Raw genomic sequence first — 19002 nt, 5'->3', positions numbered from 1 at the left:
GCTTGCTCTACCTCTTTCATCACATAATTTTAACTTTTTCCTGAAAGTTGGTGCCTAGCAAAGCTGTATTCCTGAAAGGTTCCCCAATGATTTGCCATCTGTCCAAAGTGAGACATTCTGTCACCTTTATAATGAGCACTTGCGGGCACCTAACACTTAGATTCTTACACCTTCTGTAACGCCACGCTCTTGAAGAGAGGGGCAGTTCCTCTGCTGCACACTCTCTCTTCTTCAAAGGTGTGGCCATTAGGAGATTACTAGAAAAAAAGAGGAAATGCAAATGTTTGCTCTGGAAGGGAAAGAGTCACAATGACCTCCCAGGGGACTATCTAAACCAACACATCTCATCGTTGGTATTTCCCCCACCCCCACCCCCGACTGCAGATCTCTGCATCAGTTTTTAGAAACTCCCACGCTCTCCAGAGGGACCAGTTTCAACTCTTGCCATTCTGCTGCAAGTATACCACAAAGGTATGTGATTTCCAGGCACTTTTCATCCAGAAAAATCATTCTCTTCAATGATGGAGTTCATGAAATTACAAATAGGCACTTGAGAAATACTTGTTGAATGGATGGATGAGAGAATGAATAAAGGATTTCGGAACCCCAACTTGCAAGAACGATGTAAAAGGTTCAGTGAAGGTGGACTAAATATCTGTCAATGGGGAAATGGCCAGTTAAACTATTGGCCCACCCATTTTATGGAATTCTATACAGTGATAAAAGGAATAGGTAGAGATAACTATACTAACTTACAATGATCTTTAAGTCATATTTTAAGAGGAAAAAAATCAAGATGCAGAAAGATACATAGAATATGTTACTGCTTATAAAGCCAACAAGTGAAAACTATAAAGCATATGTGTAACTACATAAAAAAAAAATGTCTGGAAGGATACACATAAATTCAGTAGGAAGGCAGTCAGGATTTGTAGGGGTAATGGCCAAGGGGAGAGAGACGCTTATGTAGGACATTACAATTTTTAACAAGGTGAGTGTATTTTATGTCTTTCTTACCTGATTAGATATAGATTTTAAAAAGTAAATAATATTGAAAGTATTTTTAATGACAAATCAATCAATAATTATATTCTTGGCCGTGAGAATGTGAGCCATTAGAAAGCAGGACTATATTATTTTTGTTCTTTTTTGTGCCTTGGGTGCCTACCAGAGAGCCTAGAACATGACAGACGTTCAATAAATATTTGTGTAAATGGGTAGTCAGTGAGGAGGAAGTGAGCTGGTATATATAAATATAATGTCCACATAACTGAAGGGTATCATTTTAAGTGCCAGCACCGAATAAAACAAGTTGAAAAAAGTACTTCTTGTTTCTCAGCCAAGTCCAAAAAAATACAGAACATATTTTAACCTCACCTAGGGACTTAAAAGTCATTATTTGTGAACGTTAGTCCTGTAGTCTCCATTTAGTGATATCCTCAACAAATCTGCATGACTGGGGATGCCCCAGACTGATACTCTTTTTAAATATTCTTTTTTTTAGTCTACTGTTTTCAGGGTTGTTTTTTTTCCTTCTGTTTCATATTGCCATCAACTACCATTTTTTGTGGTTATCACTTCACTGCCTCTGGTTTTTGTCCCACAATCTCCCTGCCATATCTAATTTAACATCTGCCTGTTGTGAAATGGAAAACCTGTTAAATAAACTCATTTTAAAGTACAGGCAAGCAGTCCCTGAGCGGGGGTGAAGGACTGTCCTTTTAGGAAGTATATATGAGCTCTAGTAAATGCACCATCTGTTTGTCTATTCAGATTCCTCCTTTACTCAATTTCTGGAAGATTGGGTGGGTGAGGTGACTAGGGAAAAAAAATGGCTTTTGGTTGAACTGTTACTGGATAAAGATATTCATATTTTTACTGCAGCATTCCTGAATGGCTGGAATTTTGGGAAAAAGATCCAGTGGAGATTCTCTTGGATCTGGGGTTTGGTGCTGACGAGCCAGACATCTACACACGAATCCCAGCCAGATTCCTGGGTTGTGGCTCAGCAGCCAGAGGAATCAACATCCGTGTTTTTCTTGAAGCTCAAAAACAGCGAATGGACATTGAGAACACTAACTTGTACAGTAAGTGAGGACCACATGGCGTCAGAATCTCAGCAATGACAATGAGCAGTCAGATGAGCCACAGTATTAGGAGGGATGGGCCAGGAGATCTGTGCAGTAGCAATCAACGCCAATATCTCAGTGGCTTCAAACAGAAACAGGTTTATGTCACGATCACTCTCCATGTCCACTGCGGATTGGTGTATATTTTGGGAGGAAGAAAGATCTGTTCCATGATGTTTTCCTTATCCATGGACTTGGCTCAACTATCTGGAACATCACTGATAGTAATGACAGGGAAAAGGTGGAAATAGAGAACCATACTTGGGTCTTAAAGCCTCCTGCTCAGAACTTACACATATCAAGTGTGCTCAGATTTCATTGTCCAAAATAAATCATGTGGCCACACTTCACTCCAAAGGGGTGACAACATGCAATCCTACCACATGCCCAGAAGGAAGACAGTACTGGTGAACGGCACTAATACATACCATAGCCACATACCCAGAGGTCAGAGAAACCAGGATCTGGCAAGGCTTATCATGAGTCACTAAGTGAAACCTTAATTTCCTCATCTGTGAGGCTTAGAACACTGCTTATTTCCACCCCAAGCTGTAATTGGTAGTTATAAATCTGTCATATCTTCAGATTCGTGGATTAACTGTGCTTAAATCTTATAGTTCTCATGCATGCTGCAGTTTTTCTCCAACTGATGGTCAATGGAATACTTTTCTCTAGGACACTACTGAGGATATTCTTGGAGTATGTGTACTGTGCTCAAATAATTTGGGAGAAAGATGGCTTACAGTTAAACAGGTTTTTTTACTGCAGGCTTTGTTTAATATGCTGAGGTGCCCTCTCAGTCTCCTAGGGGGGATGCAATGCAGCGTTTTCAAAATCAGTTCAGGACAGAACCTCTCTTAGAGGAGCATTAAAGAACACCTCCTCCGTGGAATAGAGTTTGCAGAATTCTGGACTGGGGAACATGCCAAAATTCTGTTAAATAAATTCTTCTAAATAAATAAATTCACTGAAAGGAAAGTCAAGTGAGATGAAGTGTTTCTCTCAAACAAATATCAGGAACAGAGGTTTTACTTAGATTTTTCATTTCAGTTTCTGTTTCCCCTGCTTTCATAGGGGTGAAATGGGTCTCAGAAATCTCAGCAATGACATTTTTTAAAAAGAGTATGCAAAACTGAAGGTGTTGCAATGTAATGTTTCTTTACCTTTAGAAGAAATTAATACCATTCTTTGTTGTCTCCTCCTCCAAGCCCCACAGAGATGCAAAATCTCTGATCAATTATTTATTTGGGGAGAATAATAACACTTAACCAATATTTGAGGAGTGATTGAGCAGATCTGTGAAGTAAACATTTCACAGATGACATTGACACATGGATTATAGGGAAACCAGGAGTTGGCCCCTGATCCTGTGACTGCCGGCCCCTTCTTATTTCCACCACTTAAAACTGTACTAATAGAGCACGGTACCTGTTCTCACTCAACACTTACAGTACACTTTCAACTCGAGAAAACTGAGAAAGTCAAATGTAAAACAAGCAATAGTAAAATTAGTTGGTTGTCCCATAGACAGAATGGAAAAGTATGTCTCCTTCAAAGTCAGTACAAAATGTTCCAACTTGAAGGGATGAGAATCAGTTGGTTCATTGTTCAGTGTACCTCAAAGCAAAACAAACAAACAAAACGCCCCATCCAACACTTCACACTATTATGTTCTCTGAATTGCCTGAACCAATTAAATTGATAGGTTTTGTATTAGTCTAAGTATAAAACTCTGCTATAGGGCTTCCCTGGTGGCGCAGTGGTTGAGAATCTGCCTGCCAATGCAGGGGACACGGGTTCGAGCCCTGGTCTGGGAAGATCCCGCATGCCGCGGAGCAGCTGGGCCCGTGAGCCACAACTACTGAGCCTGTGCGTCTGGAGCCTGTGCTCCGCAACAAGAGAGGCCCGCGCACCGCGATGAAGAGTGGCCCCCGCTTGCCACAACTAGAGAAAGCCCTAGCACAGAAACGAAGACCCAACACAGCCATAAATAAATAAATAAAATTTTTTTTTTAATCTGCTATAGAAAGGATACTAAGACAATCGTAAAAGTGGAATTATGATTCAATCATGCTGTTGAGCTTACAACTAAATTTAAGGGGGAAGTGTAATCAGAATATTTCTGAAAACATCTGGAACCCAAGAGTTCCTCTAGGTCTTGACAGAATATCACAGTCCTCCATAAGACGCCCATCACATTTTTTTGGAGTAGAATTATGAATGGTCAATATCTGCCACTTTCAGGTGAAGGAAACAGGTAGGCACCATGATTTGCTCATGGAGGAGTCTTTAGCATTGCTATGATGATGCAAACAACAGAACAGAGGACAGCATCCTTCCACACCAATGGGCCTTTGGCCGTTGATGAGCTATGCAACCCTTCGTGCTATCACTGGGGTTGAGAGAAGGCTGTGTAATAAAAGCAAAATGTTCTGTTTCCATTACTGTGGTTTTACTGTCTGGAGATACCAAAAATATTTTATACAATTTTTTCAAAGTAGCAGTGCATCCCCAAAATAGCCCTTGCTACATTAGATCTCTCCCACATACTAATTAAGCCAATTCTTGCATATTGCCCGAATGAGTGAGGCCAGGTGGTTCAGAAAGACTTACAAGTTGAGGAGCTGGTTTGTTTGGAAAGGTAAATGGGTTTTCACATTAATGACTATCTTCTCTTGGAAGACTGAAGACAATACATTCCCTTCCTGAGTCGTGCACATTTATTTTAACTGATATTTATATAGCATTGTGCTTTTCACAACAGATGTGAGAGATATATAAGACTGGTATTATTACCTCATTCTCCAGATGAAGAAACTGGCCATTTACTATGTGCCAGGCACAGGATTAAGTACCATGAATCTATTAATTCATTTACTTTGTGGTCACACTTTCAGTGACTGGTTGATCTGGGATTTGGATCCAGGCCTTCTGATTCTATATGTCATGATCTTTCCACACTCTCAGGTGAAGGGTATAGATGGATATGATGGAGGTGATGATGAGGATGGTGACTGCCTCAAGCTATGGAAGAATCTCCAAGCTCACTTCCTATGAAAGAGCTGGGTTCACTCTCTGACATTTACTTTAACACATGACATTAATCTCAAGATTCATCCTTGCCTACAGTTTTTATAGATTAACACATAAAAACTATATGAATCTATATAGTTACGCATATTCAACTAAATATAAAAGGCATTCTCTTTCCCTATAATACAGTGATACCTTGTTACGTAGGGGAATCTCCTCCATAATAATCAATGGCACACACTAAGGAAAACTTGAGTTTCAGAAACTTAAAGTCCTTCCCATCTTGAAAATCACATGTGTTAACAAATCTCTTCAGTTTTTACTACATGAATGCAGTTTCGTTGAAACTAAAAATTGTGTGTTCCTTGTATGGTTCAGGCCGTTTCTAACAGCTGGAAATATTGGATCATGTGGCCAGTGCTTTCTCATCTTTGCTGAATGATGTCAGCATCCTGCAGAACAAAGCTGAAGAGGAAGATGAAGGAAAAAGTGTGCAAAGAACCTCAGTGAGTGAAGCCAAGGAGCATCGAAGAAGAATGGGTGAACTTTTTGGGAATGGTTCAAAGCAGAACACTAGAAGGGATGATAGGCTGGGAGCATCACAGTCATTGAAGATGAGAAACAAATTTTCCATCGTCTCTGCAGAAGCAGGGTGTGGAGCAGAGTTGCCATGACAAACAAACACGACCAAAGTCATTTGTCTCTTTCAGCAGAGCACTGGTCTCTTCAAGGCTGTGATGACTTGACACCTTGTGATCCTCCCCAAGCTCTTCTGAGCAAGCAGTGGCCTCACTCATCCATGCTGGCCAAGCAGGCTCCGCCTTCCTGTGTGTCTGAGGGGTCAGTCAAGGACAGAACTCAAAAGGAGAACTCACTTCAGACTAACAAACTCAAGAGCTTGTCTTGTCTTGCAGGCAAAGCACCAGACTCCTTCAAAATGGAAGAGGTCAGTGTACTCAACTTCTAAGGGAAGTAACTCCCACCAAGGCATCTTTTGCCTTCCACCCCTCATTTAACCCCTTTATCTTTCAACCCTTCAGCATTACATCTTATCATTCCAAACTTCTGTTTAATCTAGGACATTTAAGGTCATTCTAGTTACTTCAGTCAGAACTAAACTAGTATGAAGCCAGCCTTTGCTTTCTCCCATTTCTTTTCCTTTTTTTGCTCACAACTGAATCCACAGGTTATTTTTCACTTTGCTTTTCCTCAGTGTTTTATTATGCATCTCAGTATACTTTCATCTACTCTCTAACTTTTCATGTTTCACCTCTTTGAGGGTCAGTTCAGCTACTTCCCGCTAAGTGAACCTAGCCCACCACTCTTCCTCTGTATTCTCGTAGCCTTGGCAGGGAGAGCTTGTTACAGTAAAGATTGTGTGTGTGTGTTGATAACACCTCCCCCGCTGGACTGTCAGCTCCTTGAGGATTAGATTTTATCTTCAAGGGAATATGTCTTGGGAATATTTCCCCTGCAACACCTAATGCAGGGCCTTGGACAAAAAAAGTAGGGACTTGGGTTTGATAGCATTTTATTTGTTTGCTTGCTTTGGGATTTAGTGATACTCACATAGCTTGACCTCCATTTCACACATATTCTTTGCCTCTTCATCCCACCTTCATTCACACATGCTAATTTTCATTGTCATTTAGATGGCACACCCAACTGTACTTCAAAGTCTTTTAAAAAAATGTATACACATTTTCACTCATCTCTTTATTCTTTAATTACAAAGAAAGTATAGAAGAGCAAGGCTTTTTCCCCCTTTTCATGTAAATTGTTTAGAAGTCGGGTAGGATATTTATATGCCAATCCCAAGGTCAGGCCACTCTCTTTCGAGCCCTCTACAGGTGAGACACTCTACATGTGAGCCCACTACATGTGAGGCTTTGGGACACAGACTCTGCCCTCAGGGGAACCACAGTGTAGTGGCAGGGATAAGCACAAAAACCAATAACATGGTAGGGAGAGTGACAGCTCTGCTGATAGACTTTCATGTCACTAAAGAGACAAGTTTGGATATCTGGGGAGTAAGAAAAGGGGTTCTTAATCAGCCAGGGGGCTGAGACAATCAAGGAAATCGTAGGATGTTAAAGCTTAACAATAACTTTAAAAGAAGTCTAAGAATGCCTATTGGTAGGTCTCCCCATCCCACAAAGAGATAAAAATTGCCTCAAAATGTATAGCTGTTAATGATCCTAATATCTATGTGTATATGTTTTTGTATGCATATGTCTTATGTCAGAAATTAAGAACCTTAAAATATTAATCTGACTTTAAAACAGTAGCATAAAAATGAATAAAAATTATAAATGGAGAAAAAACAGAGCTTTGGTCAAGTGCCGTGATTTGAATACAATCGCAGGTGGCACTGAAAGAGAGTATTTTCTTTTATTCAATCTTGTAAAAATTATTTAATTACCAAACTAATAGTTAAATTACTATAAAGACTATCAAGACAATCTGCAAGTCATTATTCAGTCTGCTGTCTATCTCCTAGGATCCAAACAGGAAATTTCACCAAACGCCAGCCTGTTGACAAGCCTCAGTAGACTCCACTGTCCCCTTACTAAGCTTCTTCTGCATCAAACTATACTGACTTAGAGGAGAACAAAGTTCCTTGTATGTCGTCTATATGTGAGAGTACAGGGAGAGATAAATATCATCATATTCAACATAAAGAACTAAGAAGAGAATGTTAGTCCTTGCATGGCAAACTTTCAAATACTCTTATATGACAATTATTCAAGGAAAAGCAATACGTATTAGTATATATAGGTGTGGTAAGGGAGAACACACTCAGACACCAAAAATAAAAATAAAATAAAAATAAAAACCTCACGTTTTGTGGCACATAGTGGGAACTTGGTAAATATTCATAAACGGGTAAATTAATATTAGAAGTATTTGATAATATTAATTTAGTCTGTGAGTGGCTTCCATATAAAAACAAAATATTCTGTTGAACTTTGAAGCCAACTTTGTTTGTGGTGTTTCTTTAATATTTGCCCAGATTTGTGTAAGAGGCTATATGTATATATAAGGCAGCGAGAGCCTTCAAAATGATATTTAAAAACTCACTATTTGGGCTTCCCTGGTGGCGCAGTGGTTGAGAATCTGCCTGCCAATGCAGGGGACACGGGTTCGAGCCCTGGTCTGGGAAGATCCCGCATGCCGCGGAGCGACTGGGCCCGTGAGCCACAATTGCTGAGCCTGCGCGTCTGGAGCCTGTGCTCCGCAGCAGGAGGGGCCGCGATGGTGAGAGGCCCGCGCACCGCGATGAAGTGTGGCCCCCACTTGCCGCAACTAGAGAAAGCCCTCGCAAAGAAATGAAGACTCAACACAGTCATAAATAAATAAATAAATAAATAAAAGAACGTGAATTTCTTAAAAAAAAAAAAAAAACTCACTATTTGAATTTTCTTTTTTTTAAATAAATTTATTATGTATTTATTTTTGGCTGCATTGCGTTTTTGTTGCTGCGCGTGGGCTTTCTCTAGTTGCAGCGAGTGGGGGGCTGCTCTTCATTGTGGGCACGGGCTTCTCATTGTGGTGGCTTCTCTTGTTGCGGAGCACGGGTTCTAGGCGTGGGGGCCTCAGTAGTTGTGGCTCGCGGGCTCTAGAGCACAGGCTCAGTAGTTGCGGCGCACGGGCTTAGTTGCTCCGCGGCATGTGGGATCTTCCCAGACGAGATCTCGAACCCATTTCCCCAGAATTGGCAGGCAGATTCTTAACCACTGCACCACCAGGGAAGTCCCGAATTTTGTTTTCTTAAAAATGTATATTTAAAATATTAAATCTTCATCACACAGACTGGGAGAAAAATATTTCTTTCACTTAATACCAATGTATGAGTAAATGAAACTTGGGTAGGTTGTAGCTTAAACAGGAGCTAATGCCAGATTTAATAGTCATTTTTTAATGGCAAATTTTAAAATACAAGAAATGAAAACGATGTGTGAAATTGGCAGATTTTCATGGCAGTTGAAACATAAGCCAATGTACTTAAATATCTACCTATCAGAATTTCAACTCTGATTGGCCAAATTCTGCCTCCAGATCACTCTATGATGCTTTCCCTAAAGTCCTACTAAAGGCTGAATATGGTAATATTTGGCTCACTTCTCAAAATTATGATTCCAACCAAGTTGTACATAGATTTTTAATGCAAAAATCAACATTTTTGTGTTTAATTTTACTGAGTTAAACTGAGTCTGTTCCTTTCTTTTTTTAATTCCCAAATATATTATGAGAATTTAATACTTATGAAACTTCTGTAATTGTAGACTCTCTTAGGATGCTTCTTTGTATCTACAATATAACATCTTTAACCTTCCCTCTCGCTTACATACAAGGATCCTGCTCTCTGGAACTCCTATGTAAGAATGTTGCCCATATTATTAAACAATGCCAGTCAGCATCTTGTTTAGGTGAGAAGTGTTTCAAACGTTATAATTATTTCTTTTTTTTTTTTTTATTAATAAGTTTGGCCCAGGTGGAATAACCCAGGAATACACCTGGTTTCCATTTTACATTATTGGGAATTTTTTGTTTTTGTTCTTTTTTTTAATAGATGAATAGGTACTTTACATTGCGCTAAGTGGATTTTTCTCCAGGATAATGGTCACAGAGAAAAAATTTACGTATTATACTGAAAAATTTATATGGTGCACACTGGTTTGAGTTACAAAACCAGTAAAAATAATGTTAAGAAGTATGTCTAATCAATTACAAGTATAAAGTACCTTCTGTGAAAAGAGAGATGAAGGATTAAAAAGAGGGAATAAATATTTCTTCTTACATTGCTGAGCTATATATCCTCATAGTCCTCTGTTTATTCCTGGGTTAAAGGTAATTTTTGGCCATATGTACCACAATGTTTAAAATGTTTTCATCCTTTGACTCAGCCTTCAGTATTCAGACATGAATCCCAAATAAATAATATGACATGTAGAAATAGATTTATGTACAAAGATACTCATCTCAGCATCATTTCTATTCGCAAAATTTAGAAAACTTTCCAACATTAGGAGAATCATTAAGTAAATTAATGTACCTTCAGAATATGGCCTATTGTGCACTCATTGAAGATGGTATTTTCAAAGAAATTTTATGATGTGGGGAAAAAAGGTCCCTCCAAATTTTGAGTGAAAATTTGACTACGTTACTATGTCCAGAATTAATGTATTAAAAGAAAACCTGCAAAGACATACTCCAAAATAATAACAGTAACCATTTTCTTACCTTCTTTAACTTTTTATGTTTATCAAGTTTCTATAGAAAGCTGTTATTATTTTTAAAGAAATAATTATTATTTTGTTTTAACAATAATTTTATTCTCATTAATAGGGTAATATTCATTAATTTCTTAGAAGAATTTTTAAAATAAATTCTACTCTCTCAATTTGAAAATCAAATTTTCTTTGAGCTTTCTAAGCTTTATATAGCAACTGAGTTATGAAATTTCCTGAATTGCTCTCCACAAATTTACCAAGTTGTAAATAAATCCCTTAGCTAAAATTAAATATGGGAAATAACTTGCTTGCTCCAAATATAGTTAAAGCTCTTTAGGAACAAAGAAAATATTTCTAGGTTAATAGCAATAATATTATTTAAGTTTAGTTCAAATGCCACATTTTCCAGGCAGGGCCTCTATTCCTTCCACCCAGAAGTGATCTTTCCCTTTCCCTCTTCTTAACTCCCTTAGTTCTTTGAATCTTAGTTATGAGTGCCTTGTACATACCACCTGCCTGCCGCAGACTGTTAGCTCTCTGAGTTCAGAAATCATGTTTAATCCTCTTGGCAGTAGCGAGTAGGTATTCATTATATGTTGATTAAATAAATGAAGTGAATTTATTATGAAAGCATTTCTAATGAGACTGATGCATTTTGGTGTCTCAGGTCCAGAGCTTTGAAGAAGAGGCTGGTAATCCTCTTGACATGACCTCAGGAACTGTAGGTAAGAATTCATCAAGGTGTACAATTTCATAAGTGGTCTTTCACAAAGAAAATGTCAATAACTAGTGCTCAATTTTCTTAATATGTAGAACTTAAATTATCTTCAGGAGATGCTATACCTACTATTACTACGACTTCAACCTACTATTATTAAACACCTGCTAGCAAGGCATATGTACATGTAAATTTCAAAATACTTACTACAGAAATGTCCAGTATTCCTGGGGCTAATGTAGTATGTGTTATTGTCTAACAAAAACTCTATATGGCCCAAATAGGCTAATGAAATGGATTTTACACAGACCTGGGACTAACTGAGTGAATAATTTCTTACTCCTACTGCCAACTGCTTGCTGTTGCACAAGTCATATTTTACTGGACCTCAGTTTTTCCGTCTGTAATGAAGAGATAAGTACAGATAATTTTTAAGTTCTCTGCTGGCACTTATAATCTAAATTAAGTGATTCTATGACCATCATATTAATCTCACAGTGGAAACAAGTTGCCTAAATGTAACATTCCAAATCATCTCTTAGACTGGTGTTATATTACTCTAGAAAACAGAGAAGGAAGTCTTTCTACACTACTGGTTCTTACACTGCCATTCAGCCATCATTGTGATTCAGCATTTCCATGATCCTATAAAAGAGCTAAAAGTAGACAGGGGTTAGTTAAGCAAAATAAAGCAGATGAAGCTCGCGTGTTTCCTAGAAGAAAATATGCAAATTTAAAATTTAATTTAGTGTGGTGTCAAACACATTTTTTTCATTACAAAGTGTATGTATGGGCCTCATTTTGCTAAACGCCGTTTAGAAATTATGCATTAGTAATTATAGGGTCCTGCTGATTACATAAATTGTTATCCTGCTCTTCGAAGTAATTACCACTAACCTGCACTGAGGTTTATAAGACAAAAATAAGCATCTGTTTTCCATCTAATTGAGCGCTTCTCAGTGAAGCTGGAGGTCCCCCTGCCAATAGGAATTGCCTTCCTTGACATTCAATTAAGAGGTCTGCTGATACCATGTAAGTCTCCCCAGTCATTCCAAAAAATGATTTGGGAAGTTAGGCAAAAGCGCTAATTTACATTTAATCTCAAATTCATAGGACAAATTAAGATGGGTAAAGGTTAGCCTAATGGAGAAAATCTGAATTATAGTAAAGCAAATGTGATTTTATTACTTTCAACAACAGTGTTGTTAACCCAAGAAAAAATAGGACTGACAAAAAATAAGTAAAACTAGTTTGATTAATAGGGAAAGGGAAAATCATTACTTTGATTGATATATATGAATAGATCACATATATATGAATTATATATGTACATATTAAATATATACACATATGAATGAATGAATGTTTACACAAAGTTCAAAAGATGACTTCACTCAAAAGATGAAAGCACATGGACTGTTTGACCAATAGGATATGGCAGAAATGATGTTGTGCCACTTTCAAGCTTATCCTTTAACCCACCTGGCTGCTTCCTGTTTCTTGAGATACCTGCTCTTGGAACATTCCTTCTGGAAACCTAGCCCTAGCTCATTCTGTGTGAAAAGTGCAACACGTGGGTATCACTCTGGTGGGACAGCTTTGAATGAGCTCACCTGTGAATAAACCATCTTAGTTACCCAGTTCGGTCAAACTTTCAAATGACTCTAGCCCAGATGCCATCAGACTGCAACTGCCTGACAGAATCCAAGCAACAGCCACATAGCTAAACTGAATCAATCCACAGAACCATGGAAGTAATAATGAATTGTAGTTTTAAGCCACATATATACATACAAATAGATGAAGGTATGTGATGAACACTTCAAATGCCTTTAAAACTTAAAGATATTTTAAAGACTATTTCATCTACTCAAGCACAATACTCTGAATATTAGCAGAAAAAGTGTATTTAAGCATTTCCCTAAATGAATTTGAGCAAAATTTCTTCTTATGAAAGATGGGGACCCAAGGCCACAAATGCACCATCCTCCCTTTATCATTGAAACATTATCACTGGAATGACGAGGGAATATAAATATAAGAAGGAAACATATAACAATTCTCATCTCACTGAAAATATTCATTTCTGAGGATTCCAAATGATTCTTTGTAGTCATTCTTTAATTGGTGGCCATTTCTTGGAATAGCCTCTAATTGTGAACTGCTAGATACTGTGGTAATTTTTCTGTGTTTGCTGATATTATAGTGACAGGAAAGGTATGCCTTGACTAATCTGAGAGTTAACTTAGATTCATTTGGAAATTATGACCATAACTCGTTAGTATAGTTCTACAGTGCACTTACAATGCTAAAGGAAGCTCTTCAGACTAATGATAGACAGTGAACTGTGATGTTTATACCATACACAAATGTAATACATATGACATTTTCAGGATGGAGGAAGGGGAGGTTGGTAAATGGATCAATATAGCTCAAAGTTTTTACATCTTATGTGAAATGGTACAATATTAAAGTACACCACGAGGGACTTCCCTGGTGGCACAGTGGTTAAGAATCCACCTGCCAATGCAGGGGACACAGGTTCGATCCCTGGTCCAGGAAGATCCCACATGCCGCGGAGCAACTAAGCCCGTGAGCCACAACTACTGAGCTTGCGCTTTAGAGCCCACGAGCCACAACTACTGAGCTTGCGTGCCACAACTACTGAAGCCCGCGCACCTAGAGCCCATGCTCCGCAACAAGAGAAGCCCCCGCTCGCCGCAACTAGAGAAAGCCCATGTGCAGCAACGAAGACCCAATGCAGCCAAAAAATAAAAATAAAAATAAATAAATAAATAAAATTTAAAAAAAGAAAATAAAGTACACTGTGAAATTTTGAGGATTTAAAGCAACCATTAAAAAATCAATAGATAGCTAGTGGGAAGCAGCCGCATAGCACAGGGAGATCAGCTCAGTGCTTTGTGACCACCTAGAGAGGTGGGATAGGGAGGGTGGGAGGGACACGCAAGAGGGAGGAGATATGGGGATATATGTATATGTATAAATGATTCACTTTGTTATAAAGCAGAAACTAACACACAATTGTAAAGCAATTATACTCCAATAAAGATGTTAAAAAAAAAAAAATGGGCAGAAGACCTAAATAGACGTTTCTCCAAAGAAGACATACAGATGGCCGAGAGGCACATGAAAAGCTGCTCAACATCACTAATTATTAGAGAAATGCAAATCAAAACTACAATGAGCTATCACCTCACACCGATTAGAATGGGCATCATTAGAAAATCTACAAACAACAAATGCTGGAGAGGGTGTGAAGAAAAGGGAAACCTCTTGCACTGTTGGTGGGAATGTAAATCGATACAGCCACTATGGAGAACAGTATGGAGGTTCCTTAAAAAACTGAAAATAGAATTACATATGATCCAGTAATCCCACTACTGGGCATATATCCAGAGAAAACCGTAATTCAGAAAGACACATGCACCCCAATGTTCATTGCAGCACTATTTACAATAGCCAGGTCATGGAAGCAACCTCAATGCCCATCGACAGACAAATGGATAAAGAAGATGTGGTACATATATACAATGGAATATTACTCAGCCATAAAAAGCAACGAAACTGGGTCAGTTGTAGAGATGTGGATGGATCTAGAGACTGTCATACAGAATGAAGTAAGTCAGAAAGAGAAAAATAAAAATCAGATATTAATGCATATATGTGGAATCCAGAAAAATAGTACAGATGAACCAGTTTGCAAGGTAGGAATAGATACATAGATGTAGAGAACAAACGTATGGACACCAAGGGGGGAAAGCAGCAGGGGTGGGTGGGGATGGTGGGATGAATTGGGAGATAGGGATTGACATGTATACACTGATGTGTATAAAATAGATAACTAATAAGAACCTGCTGTATAAAAAAAAGTTAAAAAAATCACAGAGGTATAGCAAAAAGCTAATAGAAAAATTAAATTATAATTCAAAAATGTACAATGAAGGCAGTAAGTGACAGATTGAATACTGCAGAAAAATAACTGAATTTAAAAAGTAGGAGACATGTGTGAGAAATTATTTAAGAATCAAGTAGAAAAATGAAATGGATATAATAAACAAAATGTCAAGGAAGACAGATCCAAGGAGTATATTACATAGTCGTAACAGGTGGTTAGAGTTGGACTCCTCCCATCTTAGTTTTGACTGAGGTTCTTAAAAAGATATCAGATACAAAGTCAACATGTGACAAATCCATATATGCAACTTTTCTAAGGAAATTGTAGGACTCAGTTCCACAACTCTTGAGCTCATTGTGTATTTAAAGAGGGGACAAGTTGCAGAGAGAAAGAAAAGAATGTTGAAGGTATTTAATTGGGGAACAGAAATGCCCTGTTGTGTGCCCTTCTGCCACTTGGAGGAGGACTGGGGATGCTACTTTGAGACCCAAGCAGTAAGGGGCATTTAAAGGAGACCACTCACAGAGCAATTTCATTATATTTAACAAGGACAGTCACAGTGTGACGGGTACGTCACATGTTCTGGGTACTTCACGTGCATTACACCTTTTAATCCTCAAAATAAACCATTGAGTTAGGCACTATTATTTTTTCTAATTATTAGATGAAGAAACTGAAGCACAGAGAGGTTAAGTAACTTTCCATGGCCTCACAGATAGTAGAAAGTGGTTCCAGGTTTCAAATTCAGGTCATCTAGCACCAGAGTCTGTACTCTTAAATACTATACCATACAACTTTGAAATGACTCCTCTGCAGTTGGAAGACATGTGGTTGGTGAATGAGAAAAATAATGCAGGCTGTGAAATGGATTGTGACTCCAGGCTGAGAACTGCTCAAGAACAAGTCAAGGAGGGCAAGGGAAGAGTTGACCACTGTATTTCATCAATTATAAGATGAACAATTTTTCCTTGAAATCAAGATACATCTTACAATTGATGGCAGGTCATAATTTAATTGGCAGAGGGTTTTTTTCCTTTTTTAGTGGTACATAAATAATAGAAATCTTAAAATTAATGGTATCTAATACCATTTGATGGCAATGGGCATAAAGAAAAGGAAATGCCACCTGACCAAACTACAGACTCTGCATTGAATCATATTGACACAGCTATAACAATGTGAACACTGTTGATTGGTTTTCAGCTTTGAGAATCAACAAATAGGCAAACACAGAGACTTAATTCTGGTCACATAAACATTTTGAAGGTAGAATTATAGCTGTTGGGAAGTGGTAGATGAAAAGTTGGAAGAAAGGTGGAGGAAAGAACAGGGACTTTCATCCAAAAAGAAAACAGATCGCACCCAACCTGGGTGACTGAGAAGTAGTTTCCATAAACATATGAGCAAGCTTAAACCCAGCAATGAATGGTGCCAAATCCTAGGTTTGGAAATATTAGGGAGAAATTACCACTCTTAGGACTGCAGGGGCAGGGGAAGGAGTAGTGGCTGAAACCAGGGGGTGAACAGCTGTATGGAAAGCTGTGGCTTTTTGTAGAGTGAGGCAGCCAAGCTGTGGATGACCCAGCAGGGAGGCAGGTGGGAAAATAAATACTCGAAACTCCCTCTCTCGCTATCCTCCAATCTCCAGCGGCCAAACCCAAGATGATGCCGGAGATCAAGGAAGCTCACTGATATGGTCAATAAGGGACACATAGAGTAGAGGAGAAAGGAGACTAGATCTGGAGGAGCAAACAGAAAACATTCAGCACAGTACACTAATGTCTTTACCTTAGATAGAAGGTTGGCAAGATAATGATTAAAGCTGATAGACTGCAAAAGTAAGAAATGTTCAGATAGATGACAGATAATAGATAGATAGATGATAGAAATTTAAGGACAAAGGAAGTGCAGTAGCAGTGTAAATTAGCTAAATCTTACCTTTTATAAATAAATAAATATTGCAACAAAAATAGTTTTCATTAAGTCTAGGTACATGAAGGAAATGAGAACACCTAAATATCACAGTAAAATGTATGAGATACAATGATAAGGTGGGGAAAGGGGTAATCCATAAATTTCCAGACAGAAAAGTACAGACTACTTACAAGTGAAAACGTTCCAACATGTCATTAGGAACAGTAAATGGCAGATGGGAGTAAACTGATGTACACATAATTTAGAAGTGGGAAAATGTGAACTAATGATTTTATACCCATTCATATTTTTTCTGTATGCAAGGGCAGCTTAAAGTCATTCTCAAAGGAAGATTCATGAAGTATTCCCTTCACTACCCTTCTAGGACAATGTCCTGACTGATTAAGATGTTACTCAAAATAACATAGTCCTGGGAATTCCCTGGTAGTCCAGTGGTTAGGACTCCAAGCTGTCACTACCTAGGTTCAATCCCTGGTCAGGAAACTAAGATCCTGCAAGAAAAAAAAAAAAAAAAGTACTCTAGAATAATTCAAATAGGGTATGGAAAAAGTGAACTCAAGTAAAAACCAACTAAACATACAAAGTTAATTATTGTCAAATTTTTTGAAACAAAATATTACAAAGTAACATGGGATAAAAATAAAATTTACAATAACAATTTGCTTAAATTCTATGTAACAAACTACTGTGAAAAGTTGGAAATAGGATAAAAGAGAAATAAAGACAAAAACTAATCAGGGTTTATCATATTAAAATCTAATAAAGTATACTTCCAGGTAAAAAAAAATTAAAAAGAAGACTTTAAAAATTTAATCAAAATTATAAAGCACATTTAAGATTTAAAAATTATGAATCATTACATACCAAATAATTAACATCTAATATATAAAGGCTGATTTTATGAATTTGTAAAAAGCCTCTAGAAATCAATTAGAACAACAACAAAACCTTATTAGATTAATGAGGAAAGGAAATAGATACAAAGTCCGGGGAAGAAATATACAAGCTCCATAAAAATGGTAAAACATGATCAATGTCTCCTGTAACTAAAGAAATACAAATGTAAACAATAATGATAACATGTGTTTCACCTACCATATTAGCAAATATTTAAAGATTTATATAATACCCAGTGATAATAAAAATTTAAAACAAACACCCAGTGTTGGTTGGAAGCTAAATTGTCATAATTATTTGGAGTATAATCTGTTGATGTTGCACAATTTTAAATGTATGTAACTTTAGTGCAACTATTATAGTTCTGAAACTTGACCTATCAATAGACTCAAATGTACACGCAAGGATTTTTTACTATAAAAATGTTTATAATAACAAGCAACTAGAGGCAGCCTAAGTGCCAAAAATATGTTTGCTTCAAATAATTATTGTACATTCTGACGTTAAAATCTATTCATCTATTCTGACATTAAAATCTATTTTTTTAAATGAGGCAGATATTTATATGTTGATACGGAAAGGTCTCTATGAGATATACAGCTGCTAAAGGAGGGGAAAAAAGATACGTGCAAAAGAGTCTATGTACATACCTCTTTGTGTTGAAAGAGTATATTTCTATTGAGGGAGGAAAGTATGTGCAGGATGCTTCTGAAAGAATGTATAAGGGACTGTTAATGGCAGTACCTTAACAGAAGGGAAACTCACATGTTTTTAATTAATTGGCATCTTTTATTATGTTACCATGTGTATATGTTATTTTCATAACACTACTTAGCAAAAGAAACTCTGTGATACTATAGGAAATTGACACATGAAAATGGGAGATTTTGTTTTAATAAAAATTATATATGTTAAGGTGTACAATGTGATAATTTGATGTACATATACACAGTGAAATAATTACTATGATGATGACTACTCAAGCTAATTAACATGTCATCTCTTCACATAGTTAACTTTTTGTGTGTGTGTAATGAATGAACCCAAAATCTCTCTCAGCAAATTTCTAATATTCAATACAGTATTACCAACTATAGTCATCATGCTGTACCTTGGATCACTAGACTTACTCATCCTGAA

The 19002-nt window shown here is 37.4% G+C and overlaps 1 protein-coding gene across 1 annotated transcript in view; it reads left to right on the top strand.

The window, feature by feature from the left end:
• Positions 1-19002, top strand: part of ITPRID1 (ITPR interacting domain containing 1) — an 85694-nt gene that overhangs the window by 29258 nt on the left and 37434 nt on the right. Inside the window, 5 exon segments of the mRNA XM_059932728.1 lie at positions 385-471; positions 1885-2087; positions 5541-5825; positions 5828-6108; positions 11064-11137. Of these exon segments, the coding sequence (XP_059788711.1) occupies positions 385-471; positions 1885-2087; positions 5541-5825; positions 5828-6108; positions 11064-11137 (930 nt within the window).

This window comes from Balaenoptera ricei, chromosome 9 (genome assembly GCF_028023285.1).
Source record: "Balaenoptera ricei isolate mBalRic1 chromosome 9, mBalRic1.hap2, whole genome shotgun sequence".
In the NCBI taxonomy this organism is placed as follows: Eukaryota; Metazoa; Chordata; class Mammalia; order Artiodactyla; family Balaenopteridae; genus Balaenoptera; species Balaenoptera ricei.
The sequence above is the reverse complement of the archived record's forward strand: the minus strand, read 5'-3'. Positions and strand labels throughout refer to the sequence as shown.